Source organism: Spermophilus citellus, assembly GCF_964194105.1.
Source record: "Spermophilus citellus genome assembly, chromosome: 1".
In the NCBI taxonomy this organism is placed as follows: Eukaryota; Metazoa; Chordata; class Mammalia; order Rodentia; family Sciuridae; genus Spermophilus; species Spermophilus citellus.
Window position 1 is genome coordinate 176,113,120 of NC_138182.1, and position 19,646 is coordinate 176,132,765.

The 19,646-nt window shown below is 40.8% G+C and overlaps 1 protein-coding gene across 2 annotated transcripts in view; it reads left to right on the forward strand.

Annotated features, from left to right (window-relative positions):
* Positions 1-19,646, forward strand: part of GRAMD2B (GRAM domain containing 2B) — a 74,479-nt gene that overhangs the window by 38,434 nt on the left and 16,399 nt on the right. Inside the window, exons 2-10 of one of the 2 annotated variants that reach the window (XM_081307791.1) lie at positions 2,418-2,537; positions 3,601-3,643; positions 5,702-5,813; positions 8,801-8,867; positions 9,812-9,915; positions 14,212-14,307; positions 16,239-16,310; positions 16,412-16,492; positions 19,409-19,520. In XM_081307791.1, coding sequence (XP_081163917.1) covers positions 2,418-2,537; positions 3,601-3,643; positions 5,702-5,813; positions 8,801-8,867; positions 9,812-9,915; positions 14,212-14,307; positions 16,239-16,310; positions 16,412-16,492; positions 19,409-19,520 — 807 coding nt within the window. The remainder of the gene's footprint in view (positions 1-2,417; positions 2,538-3,600; positions 3,644-5,701; positions 5,814-8,800; positions 8,868-9,811; positions 9,916-14,211; positions 14,308-16,238; positions 16,311-16,411; positions 16,493-19,408; positions 19,521-19,646) is intronic. The other variant, XM_081307790.1, reaches the window with a different exon arrangement.

Consider the following 19,646-nt stretch of genomic DNA (forward strand, 5'->3'; position numbering starts at 1 on the left):
TGAAGACAAGCACAAGTTTAAGGAAGAGCCAGGTGGAGGGTATCTGGAAATAGCCTCTTTTGACTTGAACATGCCTGTGTGTTTTGTATTGCAAGACATTGTTCAGATAGGATGCACAGATGTTGTAATCTGACCAGTGCTAAGCTAGAATCCCTGAATCAGAACCACCACATGACACTCAGTACTAAAGTGCCTGACCAGGTAGGGCAAGGTCAAGGAGGGGCTCAAAGCCAGAGGGAGCTGGGCTTTCTTACATCTTGGTGCTGGATGTAAGAGGAGCAGCTTTCTCTCTGCCAGTCTATGTATCAGGGATGTGGCTTTGAGAGAGGGACACCTTTTTCGGAGTGGCTCTTAGCAGGAATGGCTCTTTCTATACAAAAGGGCTATACAGAACAGCAAAGGCTCTGCCTCCAAATCTTGTTCTGTCCCCTGCATAAAATTGAGTAAATATTTAAATGAATGCTGAGATGGATTGTTGAAGTTCCACACACAATTGGTCTCCCTAACTAAAGAGTACTTCTCAAGTGGATTTCTGTCTGATGCCCCTAAAGAATAGGAGTAATATGTATGTCTTAGGGGATAAATAGAAAAAGCAAAGGTGTGCTCCAAGGCCAATTCACAATTTGAAAACTCGAAGTTCGTAAGTTAAATTAGTACTAAAATTTAAAAGTTCAATTATTTTATTTTAAACCAAATCAATGTTTTCTAATAAGAGTTCAAGGTCTCCCATATAATCTTTGTCACATAATGCAGTGCAGATAAGAACTAAGCCTTTTTAATATACTTGAGTGCTTTAAGTACTGGAAGAACCAAAGAAGTAAAAGTTTGGATCTCTGTTCTCCAATATTTGTCTACTTAGGAAAAAAAAAAAAAAAGAAAGAAATGCTAACTACAGAATGAGAACATCAGTTGTTCATAGGAATTATTACTTGGTTGATTATCTTTGTCAGATACACTGGATCTTGATTTCGACTCTAGGATAGGACTCCTAGTGTAGACTACAATGTTTCTATGCGTGACAAGGGCTAAGCAAGCAACAGCAAAGCTTAAACCAGCCAATAACATTTCCTGCCTACTTGTTCATATGCAGGTGGAAATATCTAATAGGTGGTAAATTAGGGTTAAAATGAAGTAATCTGTCATAGCAATGCCATTTTACTATGTCTTACTTTTTGCTCAACTACCACAGTGTTTTTACATCCTCAAAAGTATGTCTTACGTGTTCATTGCTGGCATCAAAGAAGTTCTGATCCTTTAATAACACCTTCTTTTCTCCCCTCAATATTTCTTTACTCGGTTTGGGGATATAGCTCAGTCGGTAGAGTGCTTGCCTTGCATGCACAAGGCCCTGGGTTCAATCCCCAACACCACAAAAAAAAAATCTGAATATTCCTTTTCTCCTGCTTCCCACATTGGAAATTGTACCCAAGTGGTGTACACCATGATGGTCATTGTCCATTTGTTAGTGGTTCAATGTGCAAATTTTCTTGACTCACCTTCCTGTCTACTCCTTTCCACTCTGTCTTTTACCAGGGTTAGATCTAGTTTTTCCAAAACCACTTGACCGTGACTACATACTGTCACTATCCTTATCCCTGAGGTTTGTGTAAAGATGAATCAGATTTCCACTTCACCATGGGGCTCTCAGGCTGAAGAGCTAGTAAGAAGGATAAATGGACGAGTAAGTGGTTGGGGGATGGATGATTGAGTGGGGAGAGAGACTGAAAGAGAGAACGTGTACACAAATACCTTACAGGTGAACAGAACTGAGTTTGAATTTCAACCAAGGTAGATGCTAGTTTTGTAAACTTGTTCATATTTGATGAAAGCTTCAGATATCCCATCTGTAAAATGAAGGTAATCAATCCTATCCAGCCTGGGTGGTTGTAAAGATCAAAGACTGTAAATTGCTTAGGGAAGTGGTTGGCTAAAACAACAACCCAAAGTGGAACCTTCATAACTACAACAAAAGGTGATAAGTGACATAAGAGAAGTACAAACAGAGTGGGTGGGAGTTCCCAGCACCTGCAGGCAGCCACCCCTTGTGGGTTCCAGAGCGCTTGCGCACAGGGCCCTCCCATCCTCCAGGTGATCTGCTGCCTGGCACAGGGGCACACGCCTAGGCTGGCCAAAGCTGGGCGGTGCAGGGCCCACAGGCACAGCCCTGGGAGCTGAGCAGTCCTTGCACAGTCGGCCTTTTCAAGTGAAGTAGCTGTGATCTGCAACTATTGCCCTCGAGGCTCCAGCCCAGAGGGGTCAGAATGGAGATTGGGAAAGTGCACGGCTGTCCAAGTTGACCAGCCTGTCAGTGGGGATTCAAGATCATTTGCTCTCCAGAACTCCAGGTTACTCCACCGTTTTTTTCCTTCCACTTCCCTCTGGATGTCTAAGGTGAAGCGTTTCTCTTTCTTCTCCAGCTCAGAGGCTGAAAATGGTGTGGAGGACAAAAAGAAAACCAGCAGGAGTCCAACAGCCCAGTCCCCTACCCCCTCGGTGGAGGCTGAGTCCCCAGACCAGAAGAAAACCATCTGCCTGCGGTGAGTCCTCACTTGACTCTTTGTTCTCCGGGTTGTGGGAAGCACTGGGGTTTCTAGTTTTATGGTTGGTGTGAAGAGTGTGGACCGACTGTAGACAAATAAGGCCTCCGGGAAAGAACAGAGTGTTTTTCCTTGACAGCCAGGCACAGGCACTTGGCTTCCTCTCTCATCTCTTTCTAGCAGCCTCTTTTTCTCCTCCTGCCCCAGCCTTCTGAAGTATGGGTAGCCTTTTCTGAAAGCACTGATTTTGCAGACTGATGACGCCAGGAAGCCCCACTCCCTAGCACAGATTTATTAATTGATTGATTGATTGATTCAGCTATTTATTTGTTTGTTTGTTTTAGCTGTTGATGGGCCTCTGTTTTATTTATTTATTTATATGTGGTGCTGAGAATCGAACCCAATGCCTTACACGTGCCAGGCAGGTGCACTACCGCTGAGCCACAGCCCCAGCCCCCAAGCACAGATTTATGAAGCACCTGGCAAGGCTGGCCAGTTGCAGCATCTGCTCAGCCTCTGGGCCTGGCTTCTCACTTTCCTGGGAGCCATGGAAAAGAACAGAGGAAAACCCATCCCAGTGATCCACCAGGCCACCTGTGTCTGTGACTGGGCTGTGAGGGAAGTTAGCGGGGAAGGGGTACTGTGAGGTATATAGCTGTGGTTTCCATCAGTCTCTGAGACACCAACTACCAAGAAGGGACTTGAAGTTGCTTTTGAGCCCTTTAAAGAGAGTAACTAAACCAATGGTCAATGAAAGGTAAATGTGCAATTTTTTTGTTTGGATTTTTTGGTTGTGATTTGCTTGATTTTTTTTTTTGTTTGTTTGTCTGTTTGTTTTGGTTTGGTTTTTGAAATACATGGATTGAGCCCAGGCCCTTATATATGCTAGGCAAGTGCACTACCACTGAGTTACATCTTTGGCCCCCAATGTTTTGTTTTTTTTTTTAATCTCAACTGAACATCAATCACTCTCCCTGCCCATTATTAGAACTTCTCCTTCTTTTGACGCCTACTAACAGATAATTAACTAATTGCTTCTTTTTACTTCTTTCCTGGCTCCCAGCCCATATCTTCTCTCCAAATCTATTCTTCATTCAGGACCAAGCGTAAGTTTTAACTGCCTCCAGATTTCTCTTTTCAGACTCTGATTTCCAATTATTTCTCCACCTTTTCTGCATGCCTGTCTTGTGGCATCTCACTTTTCTCCATCCCTTTTACAGTAGTTTTTTTGTAAGAACATCCTGCCTCACTCATCAAGTGAGTCTCTCCGTAAGGGCACAAAATACGTTATTATTTCATGTAATTTTCAGCAGTGTCACCTGGCTCCAACAGTCACCTGGCAGACACTGTTGGTTTTACTCCAACTTCTCCAGGCTTCAGATGAGAATAGCACATTGCATCAGGGAGGACACACTGGAAACTGTGTGGCCTCATGGCCTGTGCTATTGCACAGGGGCGAATGCTCTGTTTGCACTGTCTGGAAATCCTTAATCATTTTTGTGCAGGGGCTGCACACTTTAATTTTGCATGGGGCTTTGCTCATTGAGAATGGCACAGTTGAAAAAACCCAGAGTAAAGAAGCTTTCCACTCCCAGAGGTCAGCCCTACACAGACAGCCCCCTGTGGCTTGAAATTACCCAAGGTAGAGTCACCTGCTCACCTTGTCATACCTGCCTACATGCGGCCTGTGGATCTCCAGAAGACCTGGCATGTCCTTGGCAATGCTGTTGGTACTCATTTGAATCAGAAGAGGTGATGACACTGAAATCAGAAAGGAATGTGAATAACTGGTAATTTGACATTTGTAAGAATAATTTTCTTTTCGAGGACAGACATTTATTCACAGTTTCCAAAATGTGATCTCTAGAATTCCCCGGAAATTTATATGTATAAATAGGTTCAATGGCCTGTAGCTGAAACCCAATCACTTACCTTGAGTTGCTAAGCAGCACTTAACCTGTGCTGTGAGTGTAGTGGGATCATGAACTGTTGGGGCTGGAAGGGGCCGAGGACATCTATGGCCTGTGTTTTCACAACTAAGCAAATCAGAGCCTAGTGTCATATCTAATGTCAGTCATTTCTGCCCCTCTGTGGCATCCAAATTATTTCATATTCTTCCTAAATCTACTTTGAACCAAATATGAACAGGGCCTCATATAAAGGAATAATAATGTAAAATCATGGATTTCTTGTATATCATTTCCTCCCAATAAATAAGCAGGCAATTGTGCAATCATAAGACTTGTTCATATATTACCTCTGGAGATCATATATGCATTCCACTTGGACATGACTGTTTTTAGCTGTAGGATTGAAGGTATGTTCATATTCCACATTTGCTAAAATGGAGAGCCAGAACTAGAATCACCTTAGAAGTTCTGGAGCTCTGACCTCTGCCCTTAACAAGACAGGACCTAAGAAGACTTGACCCAGATCTAAACATTGTTTTTGGTTTTTTTGTAACTGATTTCACTTTTACTATTTTCCCCCATCTGAGATGTTTTGTTTCTCTTTTCCTCATACCCAATTCTTGCTCATCCTGTTAGGCCCCACTCATTAAGCCCACATTGTTCTGTTGACCTCCTCTTCCCTTGCCTCTTGTTTGACCTACTGTCTCTGTACCTTCTCCCAACTCCTCTGATACATCTTGCTGAATCAAGTCCTGCCTTTTTAAAGCCGTGTCTGCTGCATGTGCACACAGGCTCCCTAAACATAAAGACTGCCTTGTGTGCCCAAGGCATTTAGCACAATGCCTCCCTCAATTAATACTTGTTAAATATTAATGGGTTCTGAGACAGAAATATTCTTTGATTGAATTATAGCTGTAATTTTATTTGGTAATTTTCTTCAAATACTCCTCTTTATACTGACGAAAATACTTTTGAAATGATGTGGTTACTTTCACATCACAACTGTCATTTCTCCTTTTATAAATAAGTTATCATTTTTGCAGTTTGTGCTGATAGCCTGCTCTAATCCCCCACTCACTTGAGACTCGTGCTGTGTAAATGCCCTAGAGTATCAGGAATGATTGCTGATATCTAGAAGAGACAAATAAACATCAGGTTTTCGCGTGACATAGTATAATAATCAAGATTTATTATAATAAATAATGAGTGGATAAAACAATTCATCTTATAATCTCCTGGATTTTATTTCCCCAGGTCAAAATCCAATTGTGATGGTACCTCTTTAGTAGGTGATAAGAACGACTGTAAAACAGAAAGCAAAAATGACCCTAAGACTGAAAGAAAAAAGTCTTCCTCTTCCAGCCAGGTAATAGGGGAATGGAGTAAGTGGATGACAGAACCATTAGGGCCGAGGGAGGGAAAGAACCTGAGCATGGTAGCAGCTCAATTCACAATAGCCAAGCTATAGAACCAACGCAGGTGTCCTTCAACACATGAACGGATAAAGAAAATGTAGTATATATACACAATGGAATATTACTTAGCCATAAAGAAGAATGAAATTTTAACATTTGCCAGTAATGGATGGAACTGGAGACTTTCATGCTAAGTGAAATAAGGCAGTCCCCAAAAAACAAAGGTTGAATGTTTTCTCTGATATGTGGATGCCAACCCACAACAAGGGAGGGTGGGAAGGGGAAGAGTAGAAAAAGTCCATTGGATTAGACAAAGGGGAGGGAGGGGAAAGGAGGGGTAAGAGGAAATAGGAAGGGCAGTAGAATTAATCGGACATAACTTTCCTATCTTTGTATTTGAATAATGACCAGGTAACTCCATGTCATGTACAACCAGAAGAATAGGATCCTAATTAGAATAAGTTATACTCCACGCATGTATAATATGTCAAAATACATTCTACTATCATGTGTATCCAAAAACAACAAATAAAATAAAATAACCTGAGCAGGCAACTTCCTGCATGACTGACATAAGCACAGGAGTTCAGAGAGTTTGGAAGGACAGACCGTGGCTCTTCCTCTGGTCAATTTCTCATCAATATTATATTCCACACCTGACCTTTCCACACATACTGAGAGGTAGCGGATGCTGTGCTGTGTCCCCTAACTCTGACAAGTACCCAGAGAGCACATACTAACACAGTGCTTGTCTAATAGTTAGCAGGACAGGGGACGATGTGACATCACAATTAAAATTACAGAAAAGGCACCAGAGAAGAAAGGCCTTCTCAGAAGTAATTTCAGTTCTGCTCTCAGATACACCCCGCTAGGTAACAAAGCCCAGTTCTGTGTCACTGAGTGTGACGTGTTTACTGGGGCCAGGAGTTTGGGGTTGATGTTTTTTGTTGTTGATTTGGGTGTGGGGAGTTGATCTCAGGGCCTCCCACACACTAAGAAAATGCTCCACCCCTGAGCTCCACTTCTAGGCCGGTGTTCTTGTCATTTGGGGGCTTGAGAGGGGGTTTTTGACATATCACCCTAAATGCTTAAATATGTATTTTGTAAAAATTAAAACAAACAGCACACCCATGAAATTTAATGAAGTACCAAAATTCAGTTTGTATTTCCATAACTGCCCTAGTAAGGAATGTTCTTTATAAAGTAAAGGTGTTTGGAATTTTTTTTCCCCTACCCAGATCCAATCAAGAGTCAGGTACTATATGTGTTGTTCCACTACCTTTTTTTTTTTTTTTTTTGGCTCTTCATTACACTGACATTTTGGGGTAGAGGGGGGTTCCAGGGGTTGAACCCAGGGGCACTTAAGCACTGAGCCACATTCCCAGCCCATTTTTGTATTTTATTTAGAGACAGGGTCTTGCCGAGTTGCTCAGGGCCTCACTAGATTGCTGAGGCTTTGAACTGGAGATCCTCCTGCCTCTACACTGATGCTTTTAAAGACTCCATGGCCTAGGATGTTTTAAATCAAATGTGTGAACAGTGCTCCCTGCAGCCATTAAACACAAAATCCTACTGAAGCTCCCATCAAACACCTAGCTTTCATCAGGGTATCTTTCTCAGTGCAAAGTGCCCTCCTAAGAAGCAGCACAAGGAAATGTACTTTATGTAAGGTGTCTATCTATAAAATAGCTGGCTTGCAGGGACCACCTGTCATTGTGACAACCTGGTCTACAGCTTTCCTGTACAGCAACAAGAGGTACGGTCCTGCCGTTGAGCCCCCCTGGTTTGGGGACTACATCATCAGGGGCCTACTTGCCCGTCTCTCTCAGTTCTCCTAATCAGACTTTTTCTTCAGAAGCATCCTATGCAGCAGAGTGATCCTGCAGAGGGAGGACCTAGCTCAGAGAGATGCCACAAGGCTTAAAAGGGTAGCACACTGCCTACTTTTTTGGTATGGCTTAAAGCTCCCGGTATTCCTGAGGAGAGATCCTAAGCCCTGGAATAGGGACACCGAGTTCCTAGGGTTATTTTGAGGATGAGGTTTGTGAAAGCAAGTTGCAAGCTGCACATGGTAAAGATGAAGAAATGTGCAGCATTTCCAACTCTTGGGCCTTCTACTGCCCTGGAGAGATAATTTTTCTGTGTGAAATCCCACTTGTCAGCCAGGCACAGTGGCACAGGCATGTAATCTCAGCAGCTCAGGAGGCTGAGGCAGGAGGATCTCAAGTTCAAAGCCAGCCTCAGCAACTTAGCAAGGCTCTAAGTAATTCAGCAAGACTCTGTCTCAAAATAAAAAATTAAAAATGGGCTGGGGATGTGGTTCAATGGTTAAGCGCCCCTGGGAAAGAAAGAAAGGAAGGAAGGAAGGAAGGGAGGGAGGGAGGGAGGGAGGGAGGGAGGGAGGGAAGGAGGGGAAGTGGGGAAGGAAGGGAGAAAAAGAAGGAAAGCAGGCAGTGTGCTACCCTTGTAAGCCTGGTGGCATCTCTCTGATGCTTTGGCCTCTGGCACAGAAGAGAAAACCAAGACCCAGGGAAGTGAATTGACTGGGCCATGATCCCACACCACGGACTGTAGTTCAGATTTATTTGAGTACAAAGCTCTACCCTTTGGGGTGTTCTGAGGTACTCGTATCTTTAGTGCCCTGGTAGCCAGTACCTTCTCTAGTGAGATTCCTTATAGTTCATCTCATTTCTTATTAGGAACATCCTTGTCCTGCCTGATACTTCAACTGACCACCTGCTGCATGTGGTGTCCACCTAGTGAGGCATTAATCCTGTTAGAATGAACCTTTGTGCCCCAACTGAAGGGCTGGTTTGGAGATTTATAAGATCAGAGAGGGTAAATTCCTAAAGATAGCATTAAGGGAGGGAAAATGTGTTATTTAATCTAATTTGGAGTTAGGATTTGTGCAGTGAGGCCTGTGTTTTTCTCTCTGCAGTACAAGGCGAACATGCACTTTCACAAGTTGTTTCTTGATGTCCCAACTGAGGAACCACTGAGGCAAAGTAAGTTTGGACCTGTTTGACCTTCTAAGCCACATATGTGAGAAGCTGCTACTTATTTGGGGGACCGAGTCAGTGGGGGGAATAGATTTCTGAAGGCAGCAGGTCATGGAGGAGCAATAATGCCAGCCACAGTCACCTTTCCCCTAGTGCCTTGCAAGATAAGAGAGTAGAATGAGAAGCTGAATCTCTTCATGAGTTATGGACTCATCCAGCATAGTTCCAGAATGATTTCCTGCCTTTTGTATTTATTGTTGAAATACAGCTGATTGAATCATCCTGAGATTCTTTTTTTTTTTTTTTTTTTTTAGTATAACAAACCTGGGTCAAGAGAGGCTACAAGAAAGTTAAAAGAACACACAGGTCAAAGTAGACAGATATGCTAATATCTGTGCTATGCAGATTCCCAGAATGCTGATGATGTGTGTGGCCCATCACATTGGGCCCCAAGGTTCACTCCTAGCCTCTCTTGGTGTACATGTGTTGAAGGCAAGGTGCTAGATTCCTGCAATGATCTCCAGGCAGAGGGCAAAGTCACATGCTCTCCCTGAAGTGTCCGGCTATTTCTTTAGTGAGTCATTAGTGAGGATCCCTGGGAAGGGAGGACCAGGCGTGCCACAGTTGGCACACGGGTGACACACCTTCCAAAACAAGAGGCTTCTGAAACACCAGTCTCAGTTTCTCTGGTATGATGGTTGACTTGCGTCCCATTTTGATTCTTATTCTAGAATCTGTAAGACTTTGAATTAAAAAATAAAATCCAATCACCACAGCTTTTATTCCACTAAAGATGACTGAGAAAGAGGTGATAGAATTTTGGAGTATGAGTGTATTATCTCTGCCCATTCTTGAATAGATACACAACTTTTATTTTAAATGGAAATAATGAAAATAATATTTTAGTAGGGTCCTAAATGGTGCTGTTATACCTGTCTGTATTCTCCCAGGCTTTACCTGCGCTCTACAGAAAGAAATACTATACCAAGGAAAGCTCTTTGTATCAGAAAACTGGATTTGTTTTCATTCCAAGGTCTTTGGGAAAGACACTAAGGTTGGTATAATATCTAGAAAAGAAAGCTAATCCTGCATTTTTATATATTGCACATATAAATTGTTTTTAGCTTAACTCTGTTTGTAAATATATCATGATTATGCCTTTATACCAAGTTTCTTTTGCTATGGTTTCAAAGACTACAGGTTTTCAATTCCCCCAGATGACGTAAACTTCCCTCTTTGCCTAAATACCATTGTTAACTGTAGTCCTGGCCCCTGGGGAATCCCAGCAGACCAGGCCCACTCCCAGCCACCCCAAAAAAAACAACAATAGCAAAAGCAATTGGGGAATATATTCTCAGTGTGGTTGCACTGGGAAGACAGGTCAGAGTACTATCTTCAGGGCCTCAACAGGAGCTCTGTGGTTCTACCAGGAAAGAGCAGAGGCAAGAGGCTAGGGGGTTGCAGTGGCAGTGATCTTGCTCAGATCCTGGTCGAGTTGATCTTTGTCCTGGGCTGGTCTTGTCTTGTCAGCACCAACAAAATCATGGCTGGGGGCAGAAAGGGCAGTTTCAATATCCATCATCAGATGTTATCTCTCAGACCTGGAATTTAAGATAACTGAGGGGAAGAATAACTCAGAGACAAACAGGTCAGAGAGAGAGAAAATGGAGTCAAGGATTGAGTCCTCCCTTCAGCATGCTCACTCGTTTCCTTATACAAGCACAATGTCCCTCTCCCCTAAATACCCTTTGCCCAAATGTCACCAGAAACACTCCAAGAGTGTTTCATATGGGAAGGTGATACAATTTTTTTCACAGGCATTCATTAAAACCAAAACCCTTTGTGTAAGAAATGTTAAGCTTTACACCATATTCAGACCAACAAAGAGGAGACCTGCACATGAAGCACATCCTCAGCAGCAAGGGCAGCACTTAGGCCTCCTCTGGAGGAGGCTCATACCCACTTCCCCAAGGACTCTCTGATACTGAGCCTTTTCATTCTCTTTAAACACAGATTCAGGGAGCAGAGGTGCGTGACACTTGAGCATAAATGAGAATAACCTGAGGAAATTGGCAGTTTGCCCACGGCACCGCCTTCTAAACCTGCAGTGTAGGAAGAGAAGAGATAATCCCCTCCTGATGACATCCTTGCCTTCGAGCATGGTGTTACATCACAGTTCACTCAGGCCACCAGAGTAAGAAGTCAAGAAAAACACCTTCTTGGGTTGCATGACAGTGAGTTTTCAGTCACTCTGATTCATGATGATGAATAAGCAGTCTCTATACCCAGGAAGTAGGCTGATGATAAACTTTTTTATTTGAGTTGATTGGCTTCTTTAAAAATATTTTTCTGAAAGCCTCTGGCACGTGTAGAGAGACCATCAACAAATACAATAGAAACTTTCTTTTTTTGGCATTACGTATAGACAAGCATACTACTCTTCAGGTAAAACATGTTCTTTTGTATTCTTTATTTTTTTAAAATATTTTTTAGTTTTAGGCGGACACAATATTTTTATTTTATTTTTTATGTGGTGCTGCTGAGAATTGAACCCAGTGCCTCACTCATGCTAGGCGAGCACACTACCACTTGAGCCATATTCCCAGCCCCTTCTTTCTTTATTTTGTAGAGACACATTTAAATAAGCAAATTTTGGTTTGAGGTATTATCTGAATCAGTATAACACAAAGCAATATTAAGCAGTATTCCACCATACATTCTAGATTTCTGGATTATGAGAACTCGTTCATGGATTTGGGAAGGAGATTATGTAGTACCAATCAGAGTGGTAAAGGTAATTCTCAGAAGTTCAGAGAGAACCAACATCTCTGAGCAGAGAAGCAGGGGTTAACGATATGCATGAACCAAGACAGTCCTCCGAAAGAGATGGAAGAATGAAGAAAGGTAGTAAATGCAGTTTCAAGCTAATACTATTCTGCAATGGCTTTAAAAACCCTACTTCTACCTAACAGAGAAATGACAAAAAGAAGGTAAAACCCTGGATGTTTAAAGATGCAGACTCTTGGGGATTGTTTTTGCATATGCTGTGTCTAACTTACCGAGGCAGAAGATTGAAAATTAGCAGGGGGTGGGAATAAGAACCATAATAGTGACTCATATGCTTCTTGTCTCTGAAGAGTATCAAAAGAGATCTGGGCTTCTGAGAGGTTACAGAATTTCCTCACTGTCAATAAAAGTCCAGCATGTTCCATTATGAACTGAAGGCACCCAAATAATTTGCTCTCGGAAGGGGAACTTTCTAAGCACCCTGCCATGGAAAAATGTTAATAAAGTTAGCCTTAATTTAATCAGAACCTTGTCGTCGGCCGGTCTCTATTTCAGACACTAGTAAAATTAGCATGCACGTATCAAGTTCCATCTAGTCTCACTGAAAAGTAATTTCAGCTTCGTTTCACAAATGCTGTGGAGTTGTAATTTTGCACTCATGATTGAAAACTCCTTAAGGGTGTTCGGTGCCTTAGAAAAATCTAAATTTATAGTCCCTTGTCACTGTGTGTTTGCACTGCTGCTCAAAAACCAATTGGACTCATTTTGATATTATAATTAATCTTCATAGGTCTTCAAATTCAGTTTTCCCAAAGGTATCCCAATTTACAACTGCAGAATTACCTCCTATTCTTAAAAATTTTTGTGGGTAGAGTTCTTTGGCAAAAGAGCTTTGAGAAAATACCTAATTTGGATTAGTTCCTCATTCCTCCTTAGTCTTCCTGTCTGGAACTTGGCAGCGCAATTAGTCAGCGCATCTCATAAACCCAAATGTGAATGCAAAGATTCAAAATTAAAACTTCGTTTTCCTTCCTCAAGCTGGTAGTACTAACGCAAGGCCTCCTCTTTCCTGTCAACCTTGTTGATCACTTTTGGAATAAATGAAGCATTTTAACAAAACACATGTTCAGGCAAGCACACAGACCTATGGAGGGAGTGACATCATTTTCTTTTAACCATGCCTGTGTGGCTCTATTATTCAGGGATCAAAGTGATATGATCTATTCTTCTTTGAAACCAAATGAGGTTGGAAGGATATAACAAGATATCAGGAGAACCTAGTGTTCTTTGCACCATCTCGTACATTCTTATAGCACAATGTATTGAAAAGAACCCAATTTTGGATCAATTCAGTTCAGATTTCACCTTTGTAACCTTCTCTATGTAGGACCTCAAGCAAGTCAAATGACATTCCCATCTGTTAAATAGGTGTTAATAATGATAGCTTCTACAGTTTTGTCATTTTTATTCGAACCAGAGATGAACTTATATTTCACCAATGTATGTTTATTTTTGGAATTTTTGGTTCTAATAAATTTATTTTTTGGTTCTAATAAAAAAAAATCCTGATTTCATGAGACAAATGAGGAAATGGATGGAAATTTTTATCTGACACTGGCCTTTTTCCATATATTTCCATATTATATTTCACATTTAAGTCATAGAAAATTCTATAGACAATTCTATCTCCAATGCATGGATCAGGAAACAGACCCAGAGTAGAAAGTTTATAAGACTGAGCGAGTCATGCAGATAGTAACAGAACTGAATAACCCAGACTCTGCAGTGATTTCTCTACTGCACTGGCATTCTTGAATTTTGCCCCCACCCACACATGCCCTGTACAGAGGGGAGGGGGGCATATGGAAGTTAACTCAAAGCGGGTGACCACAATCTTGAAACTTCTTAGGCTCTAATAAAGGAAAATGAATGTAATTTTTATATTCTATTCCCCATGTCTAAAGAGAAAAGTTTCCCAGTAAGACCTTCAGTAGAATTGTTGGTCCAGATTTGTCCTCTGGCTTTATAAATACCAGTTTGAAGAGTTCAGGTGGCACCATCCATACTATTCTATTTTTGGTTGTTGGGAGAGGTTACCAGGAATTGAACTCAAAGCACTCAACCACTGAGCCATATCCCCAGCTCTATTGTGTATTTTATTTAGAGACAGGTCTCACTGAGTTGCTTAGTGCCTCACCATTGCTGAGGCTGGCTTTGAACTCAAGATCCTCCTGCCTCAGCCTCCCGAGCCACTGGGATTACAGGTGTGTACCACCATGCCTGACTCATACCACTTTGTAAGATTCACTTTTATTTTTCTTTTGTTACAGGGGGATTGAACCCAGGAATGCTTTACTAACTTAGTGAGACAAGGTCTCACTAAGTTGCTGAGGGTCTCACTAAATTGCTGAGAAGACTCACTTTTCTTCATGAAGTCTAGGGAGCTTGATGCTGGTGTTGATTTCCTTGTTTATCTTTTCTCCCCATTTTTGCTTTAATGTGTAGATTTGAAGTGGTGTTGTGTGAAGTCTAAACCAGTGCTAACTTCCTGAATCTGTTTCAGATCTCTATTCCGGCATTCTCAGTAACCCTAATAAAGAAAACCAAAACTGCTCTTCTGGTGCCAAATGCCCTGATTATAGCAACAGTCACAGACAAGGTGAGTACTCCTGCAGAGCGTGAGCACTTTTGCTTTATCCTCCTGCTCTGGGCTCTGTTGCCTTCCAGGATTCTTGCCAAGGACAGAGACCTGAAACCATAAATGTCATCATTCCTACAGTGAAGCTGGAGATTTTCTATAAGACTAATTCTAAAAATTATAGCCTAGGGAAATTATGTTAGATTTCCCCCCACAAAATGATTTATTCTAATGTAATTGTTCCCAATTTTGAATTTCCTAATGACTTAACTATACTTGCTTGACCAAGGTCAAAAAAGCTAAATTCTTTCCCAACTTCCCTTTCCTTAACAATTGTTCAGTCAGACAAAACTGAAATATTCAATTTCTTTAATATAACTAAAAAAAAAAAAAAAGGCAGCAGCCTTGCTGATAGGGGAGGCAGGTGACACTGAGGAGTCTCTAGGAGGGGGTTGGCCAGCCTTCTCATAACCAGTTAGGTGCCTCCCCAGAGTCATCCCAAATGCATGAAACCTGTACCTGCTCCACAATTATAGCTTTGGGATCAGTTCCCACCCCTTTTTGCTACCAGGTGCTTGGACAACCTCTCTTCTATCCAGAAATTCTAGAGCTACTGTTGATTCCTGGGCTATCCCAGACATGTGCAACCAGAAATATTCCCATTCAAGGTGGTAATAATTCATGGGCTAGGGATCACTCAGTGATAGAGAGCTTGCCTGAAGCCCTGGGTTCAATCCCATCACCACAAAGAGAGAGGGTGGAGGAGGGAAAGAGAGAATGGTATTTATTTAGCTTGACAGGAGAGAGGAAATAGAGAAGCTCAGTTACTTGTTTTTTACTTGACATTCTTTTTTAATCTCTTACCTACTATATTTATGAAAACACATAGCTATATTCCACTTCTCACCATACTAGATGGCTTATGGAAAGATAAAAAGAGGCAATTCTGATGAGCTAGAAAATAAGTTAGTATATCTATTTTGAGATTTTAAAAAATACCAACAGCTAACTGGCATTAGTATCCCTCACACATCAAATGCTTTCTTTGTATTTTCTCATTTATTCCACGCTACCAACTTATGAGGGAAGAATGCTTGAGCAGCTTTCCCCAAAATTACCCAATTGGTAAATATCAAAGCCAAAATTTACAACTGAATCTAATGCCAGAACCCACAGTGTTAACTACTTTGGAATATAATAAATACTTACTTGGAAATGACATCGAGTTTTCTTGATGAAAGAGAGGGATCATCACAAAGTCATACAAAGGGGATCTGAAAAGATTCAGTGGCTCAGATAGATGGAGAAAAAGTGAGTTTTAATATTTTGTGAATATCCCATCTATGGTAATAATTTTCCTTATGTCATTTGTCTCCAGCTTATTTGCCTGGCTCTGATTTTACTCTTTTCCCATAACTCACTTATAAGCAACCACTAGAAAAATCTCCATATTTGTACAGGGAAGAATCTGGAAATGGTGTGAAAAAGAACTGGCCTATTAGAGTTGCTGGGAAGTTTTCAGAGGAAATCTAGGTCAGGGCAGAGAAAGTGGACCCAGGGGAATTGTTAAATACCTTTAAACACAAAAACAAAACTGGAGTGGGAGAGACTTTAAAGAGGATCTAGCAGATACCACTGGTCTTTTCTTAATGTCTAGGCCCTTTGCTCTCTGAGCTTTTGGGAGGCACCTATGTTGGAATTTTGGAGCCCTACATTTCTTTATTATTCTTAAATTGAGTCTAGAAGTTTTATTGCTATGGGGGAGGTAACACTTGCTTTATTCCTTATATTTGCTTTATTACTTATTTTAATGAAGTAAAATTTGAATGTTTGGGTAAGGGCGATGGTTTGTGTCATTTGAAAACAAATATATACAGCTGCTTATTTGAACTCTGAATTCATGCTTCTCATAATGGAGTCTCTGTTAATAATTATTCTCTTTTGTTTTTCAGTACATATTTGTCTCCTTACTCTCCAGAGATTCAACTTACAAACTACTAAAATCTGTGTGTGGGCACTTGGAAGTAAGTGTGACCATCCTGAGTTTCTATAGCTGCCTTTCTTCTCTCTTGCCTCTGGTTGCTTATAATTGATCTGGATTTTCATTTTGTTCCAATAATTTCAGAATGTAAGTGTTGGTAGCAGCCCCATTCAGTCTTCTGGTGAAAATTTTTTCCAAGCAGACCGTCCTTCATCTCTGCCCCTGGTAAGTTGCCTACATAACTATCTTCACGCAAAAGAAAGGGAGTGTGTTCCATAATTACTGTGTGCGTACACCTTGCCAGGGTGTGGGAGGAGCTTAGGACCTCAGAGTTTGAGGGAGAGCTGAAGCAGCGAGACACATCTCTCTTTCTCTGGAAGAAGAGGGACACACTGGAAACCATAACTTTTTTCTAGTAATTGAAGAGTTCTATAAAACAAAAGAAACATGATAATAAGCTGTCTTAGTGAGTTTCTGGTCACCACAGAAATACATAAGGACTGGCTTTGTTTGCTTGTTTGTTTTTTTCTTTTTCTTTTTTTTTTGGGGGGGGGTGGTGGAAGGGGGCAAGAGCTCTATGACTGAGCTATATATACACCATTAGCATGGTTTTAAAGGGATTTGCAAATCTATTTGAAGCAGGGCATAAGTCAGCCCACAAATGTATTCTATATTCAGAGCACCATACCAATATATATTATAAGAAAACTGGAAAAATCAAAATTAATTCAGGGCTTCTCTCTCATTGAGAGGTGAAATTGGGCATCCCTTTTTGCTGAGTAGCCTTGTTTTCCTGCCTTAGACATGTGGAGAGAAAGCTAATTCTTGTCTTCATAGGCTTGACAGCTTAGAAAAGAAAATGAGGCAAACTCAGAAATGGTTGAAAGAAAACTATAATGCCCAAGTAACAGGTAGACATTATTTAGTTCCTTTAGAATTTGTTGACTGTAGGGTAAATCTCTAGTGGGAAATAACTCCCTTTTGTACAAGGTTTGTACCTCTAATGGAATATAATGTTTCCCCAAAGAGTACAGTGCCGTACAAGTAATTATTCCCAAATCTGTTATTCTTATATATTTGCATTTAGTGAAGCAGTATGATTCCATAGTTTCAATACCTCCTACAAATCTTCCTGTACAGAATTTTTTTAAGGAGTAGTAAAATTTTTTCTTAAGGAGTAGTAGAATGTTCATATAAAAACTATCATAAGAGTGTTTATAGCAGTGTTATTCATGCAGACAAAAAGTAGGAAGAAACCCCTAATGTCCTTCAGCTAACTAATATATTTTTTTAAATGTGGTGTATACATACAGTAGAATATTATTCAGCCATAACAAAGAAATGAAGTGCTGATATGTGCAACCAAATGGGTGGCAAGTGAAAACATAATGCTCAATCAAAGAAGTCAGACACACAAGGTCATGTATTGTATGATTACAGTTACAGATGTTCCTCAACTTATGATGGGATTCCATCCCTAGAAACCCATCTTAAATTGAAAATATCATAAGTCAAAAATTCATTCACTCTGCCTAGCTCATTGAAAGTCAGGGCTTACCAGTGGAGTATACCACAGAGTATCCATTGTTTTCCCTTATGGTCACTTGGCTGACCCAGAGCTTCTGCTCTCTGCAACTATCCAGCTTCACAAGAGATTATTATAGAGTATATTACTAGGCTAGAGAAAGATCAAAATTCAAAATTTGACATATAGTTTCTACTGAATGTGAATTGCTTTCACATTGTCACAAAGTCAAAAAACTTGTGAGTCAGGGACCCTCTGCCTCTGAAATGTGTCAAACAGGCAGACCATAGGCACAGAAATTAAGTCAGTGGTTAATAGGGAGTGGGAGGAGAGAGAAATTGGTAGTGACTGCTGGTGGGTATGGGCTTTCTTTGGGGAGGACTATTCTGGAATAAGATAGTGGTGATGGTTGCACAACCTCGTGAATATTCTAAGAACCACTGAATTGCATATTTTAAATTATGTTGTGTGAATTTTATCTCAATTTTTTAAGTATCTATCTTTTACAAAAAGTAATGGGAAGCAGTGCAAAACACAATTAGATGTGATTTGAAATCCAGCAAGCCTGGCTTCAGATCCGGGCTCCACCCATCATGTGATGTCATCAGGCAAGCTCTGGCACTGCTCAGTCTTCTCATCCACCAAAATGCCCACATCACCATGTGGTTAGGAGCAGTAAATGCAGTCATGTATGTGAGGAGCTTTGCATACAGCCTGATAACATGATAGGCATTCAATAGATCATGATGAACTTGAAGAGATTTATTTTTTTCAGTTTTCATTCCCCTATAAATTCTTGTGTAAAATACAAATGAATGTTGAGATGGCCAAAAGAGGCAAGTTCAAGGCAAAAGGTTGGTGATTTGCTTGCAAGAGGAGTCTCTTCTTCATCTGGCAGCTAACTAAAATGTTAAAAGCTCAGCCTAATTATACCTCTGCTGGGACATTTTAATGATCCCACTTATCTCTGTAGTTCCAAGTACTTTGGAGGAGTCCAAGGAATGCAAACTGAAACATCTCTGCCTTTTCCCTTGCTTCTCTATCATCTCCCTATAATTTAAATTTTACATTACTGACCTTATCTTGATCTAGTTGAGGGAAGGAAAAAAGCTGAAACTTTCATTTTATGGCTTACTTTCTAAAGTCATTTTTCCTTCTGTTTTTAACATCTTTTAAAAAACTATAATTTAGTAATACCTCTCTATCTGCATATTCAAACTTGGATTTAGAGCTTTCTATCCACTCTTTTCTCCTCTGTATGTCTATAGCACTCAGTTTTTTCTCATTACAAAGTGCTAATGAGAATTCTTCTGTTTTACACTGGAAGCTTTCCAAATCATTAGCATTCCAGCTTTTTTTTTTTTTTTTTTTTTCCTTAGACATTTGCCTCAAACAAGTTGGCCACTGTTGTGGACAGAATGCTAACTGCCCAGAAGAATCTCAGTTTCAGTAACCAGATACTCTGATCTCTTAGGAAAATCCCAGTAGTGTGGGGTAATCCTTCCTTCTTTTCTGTATTTTATGGGTCAGGCCTAATGGAGATGGCCACAAGTCACAAAAGCCTGCCTGTCTAATGAGGAAAAATTGGCCTCTCTTCCTTTCATTGTCTCCCTCAGGATTTCAATGATGAATTCTCAGATGTGGATGGAGTGGTTCGACAGAGAAGTCAAGACATGGAAGGATACAGCAGTTCTGGTTCTCAAACTCCAGAGTCTGAGAACTCTCGAGGTCTGGCAGATCTTTGTTTCTTAACTAAAATTGAATTCCCCACTAAACTCTCTCATTCTCCTCATAGAAAGAGACAAAAAAAAAAAAAAAAAAGCCCACCTTGTCGTCCTAGTTAACAGTTGCAAA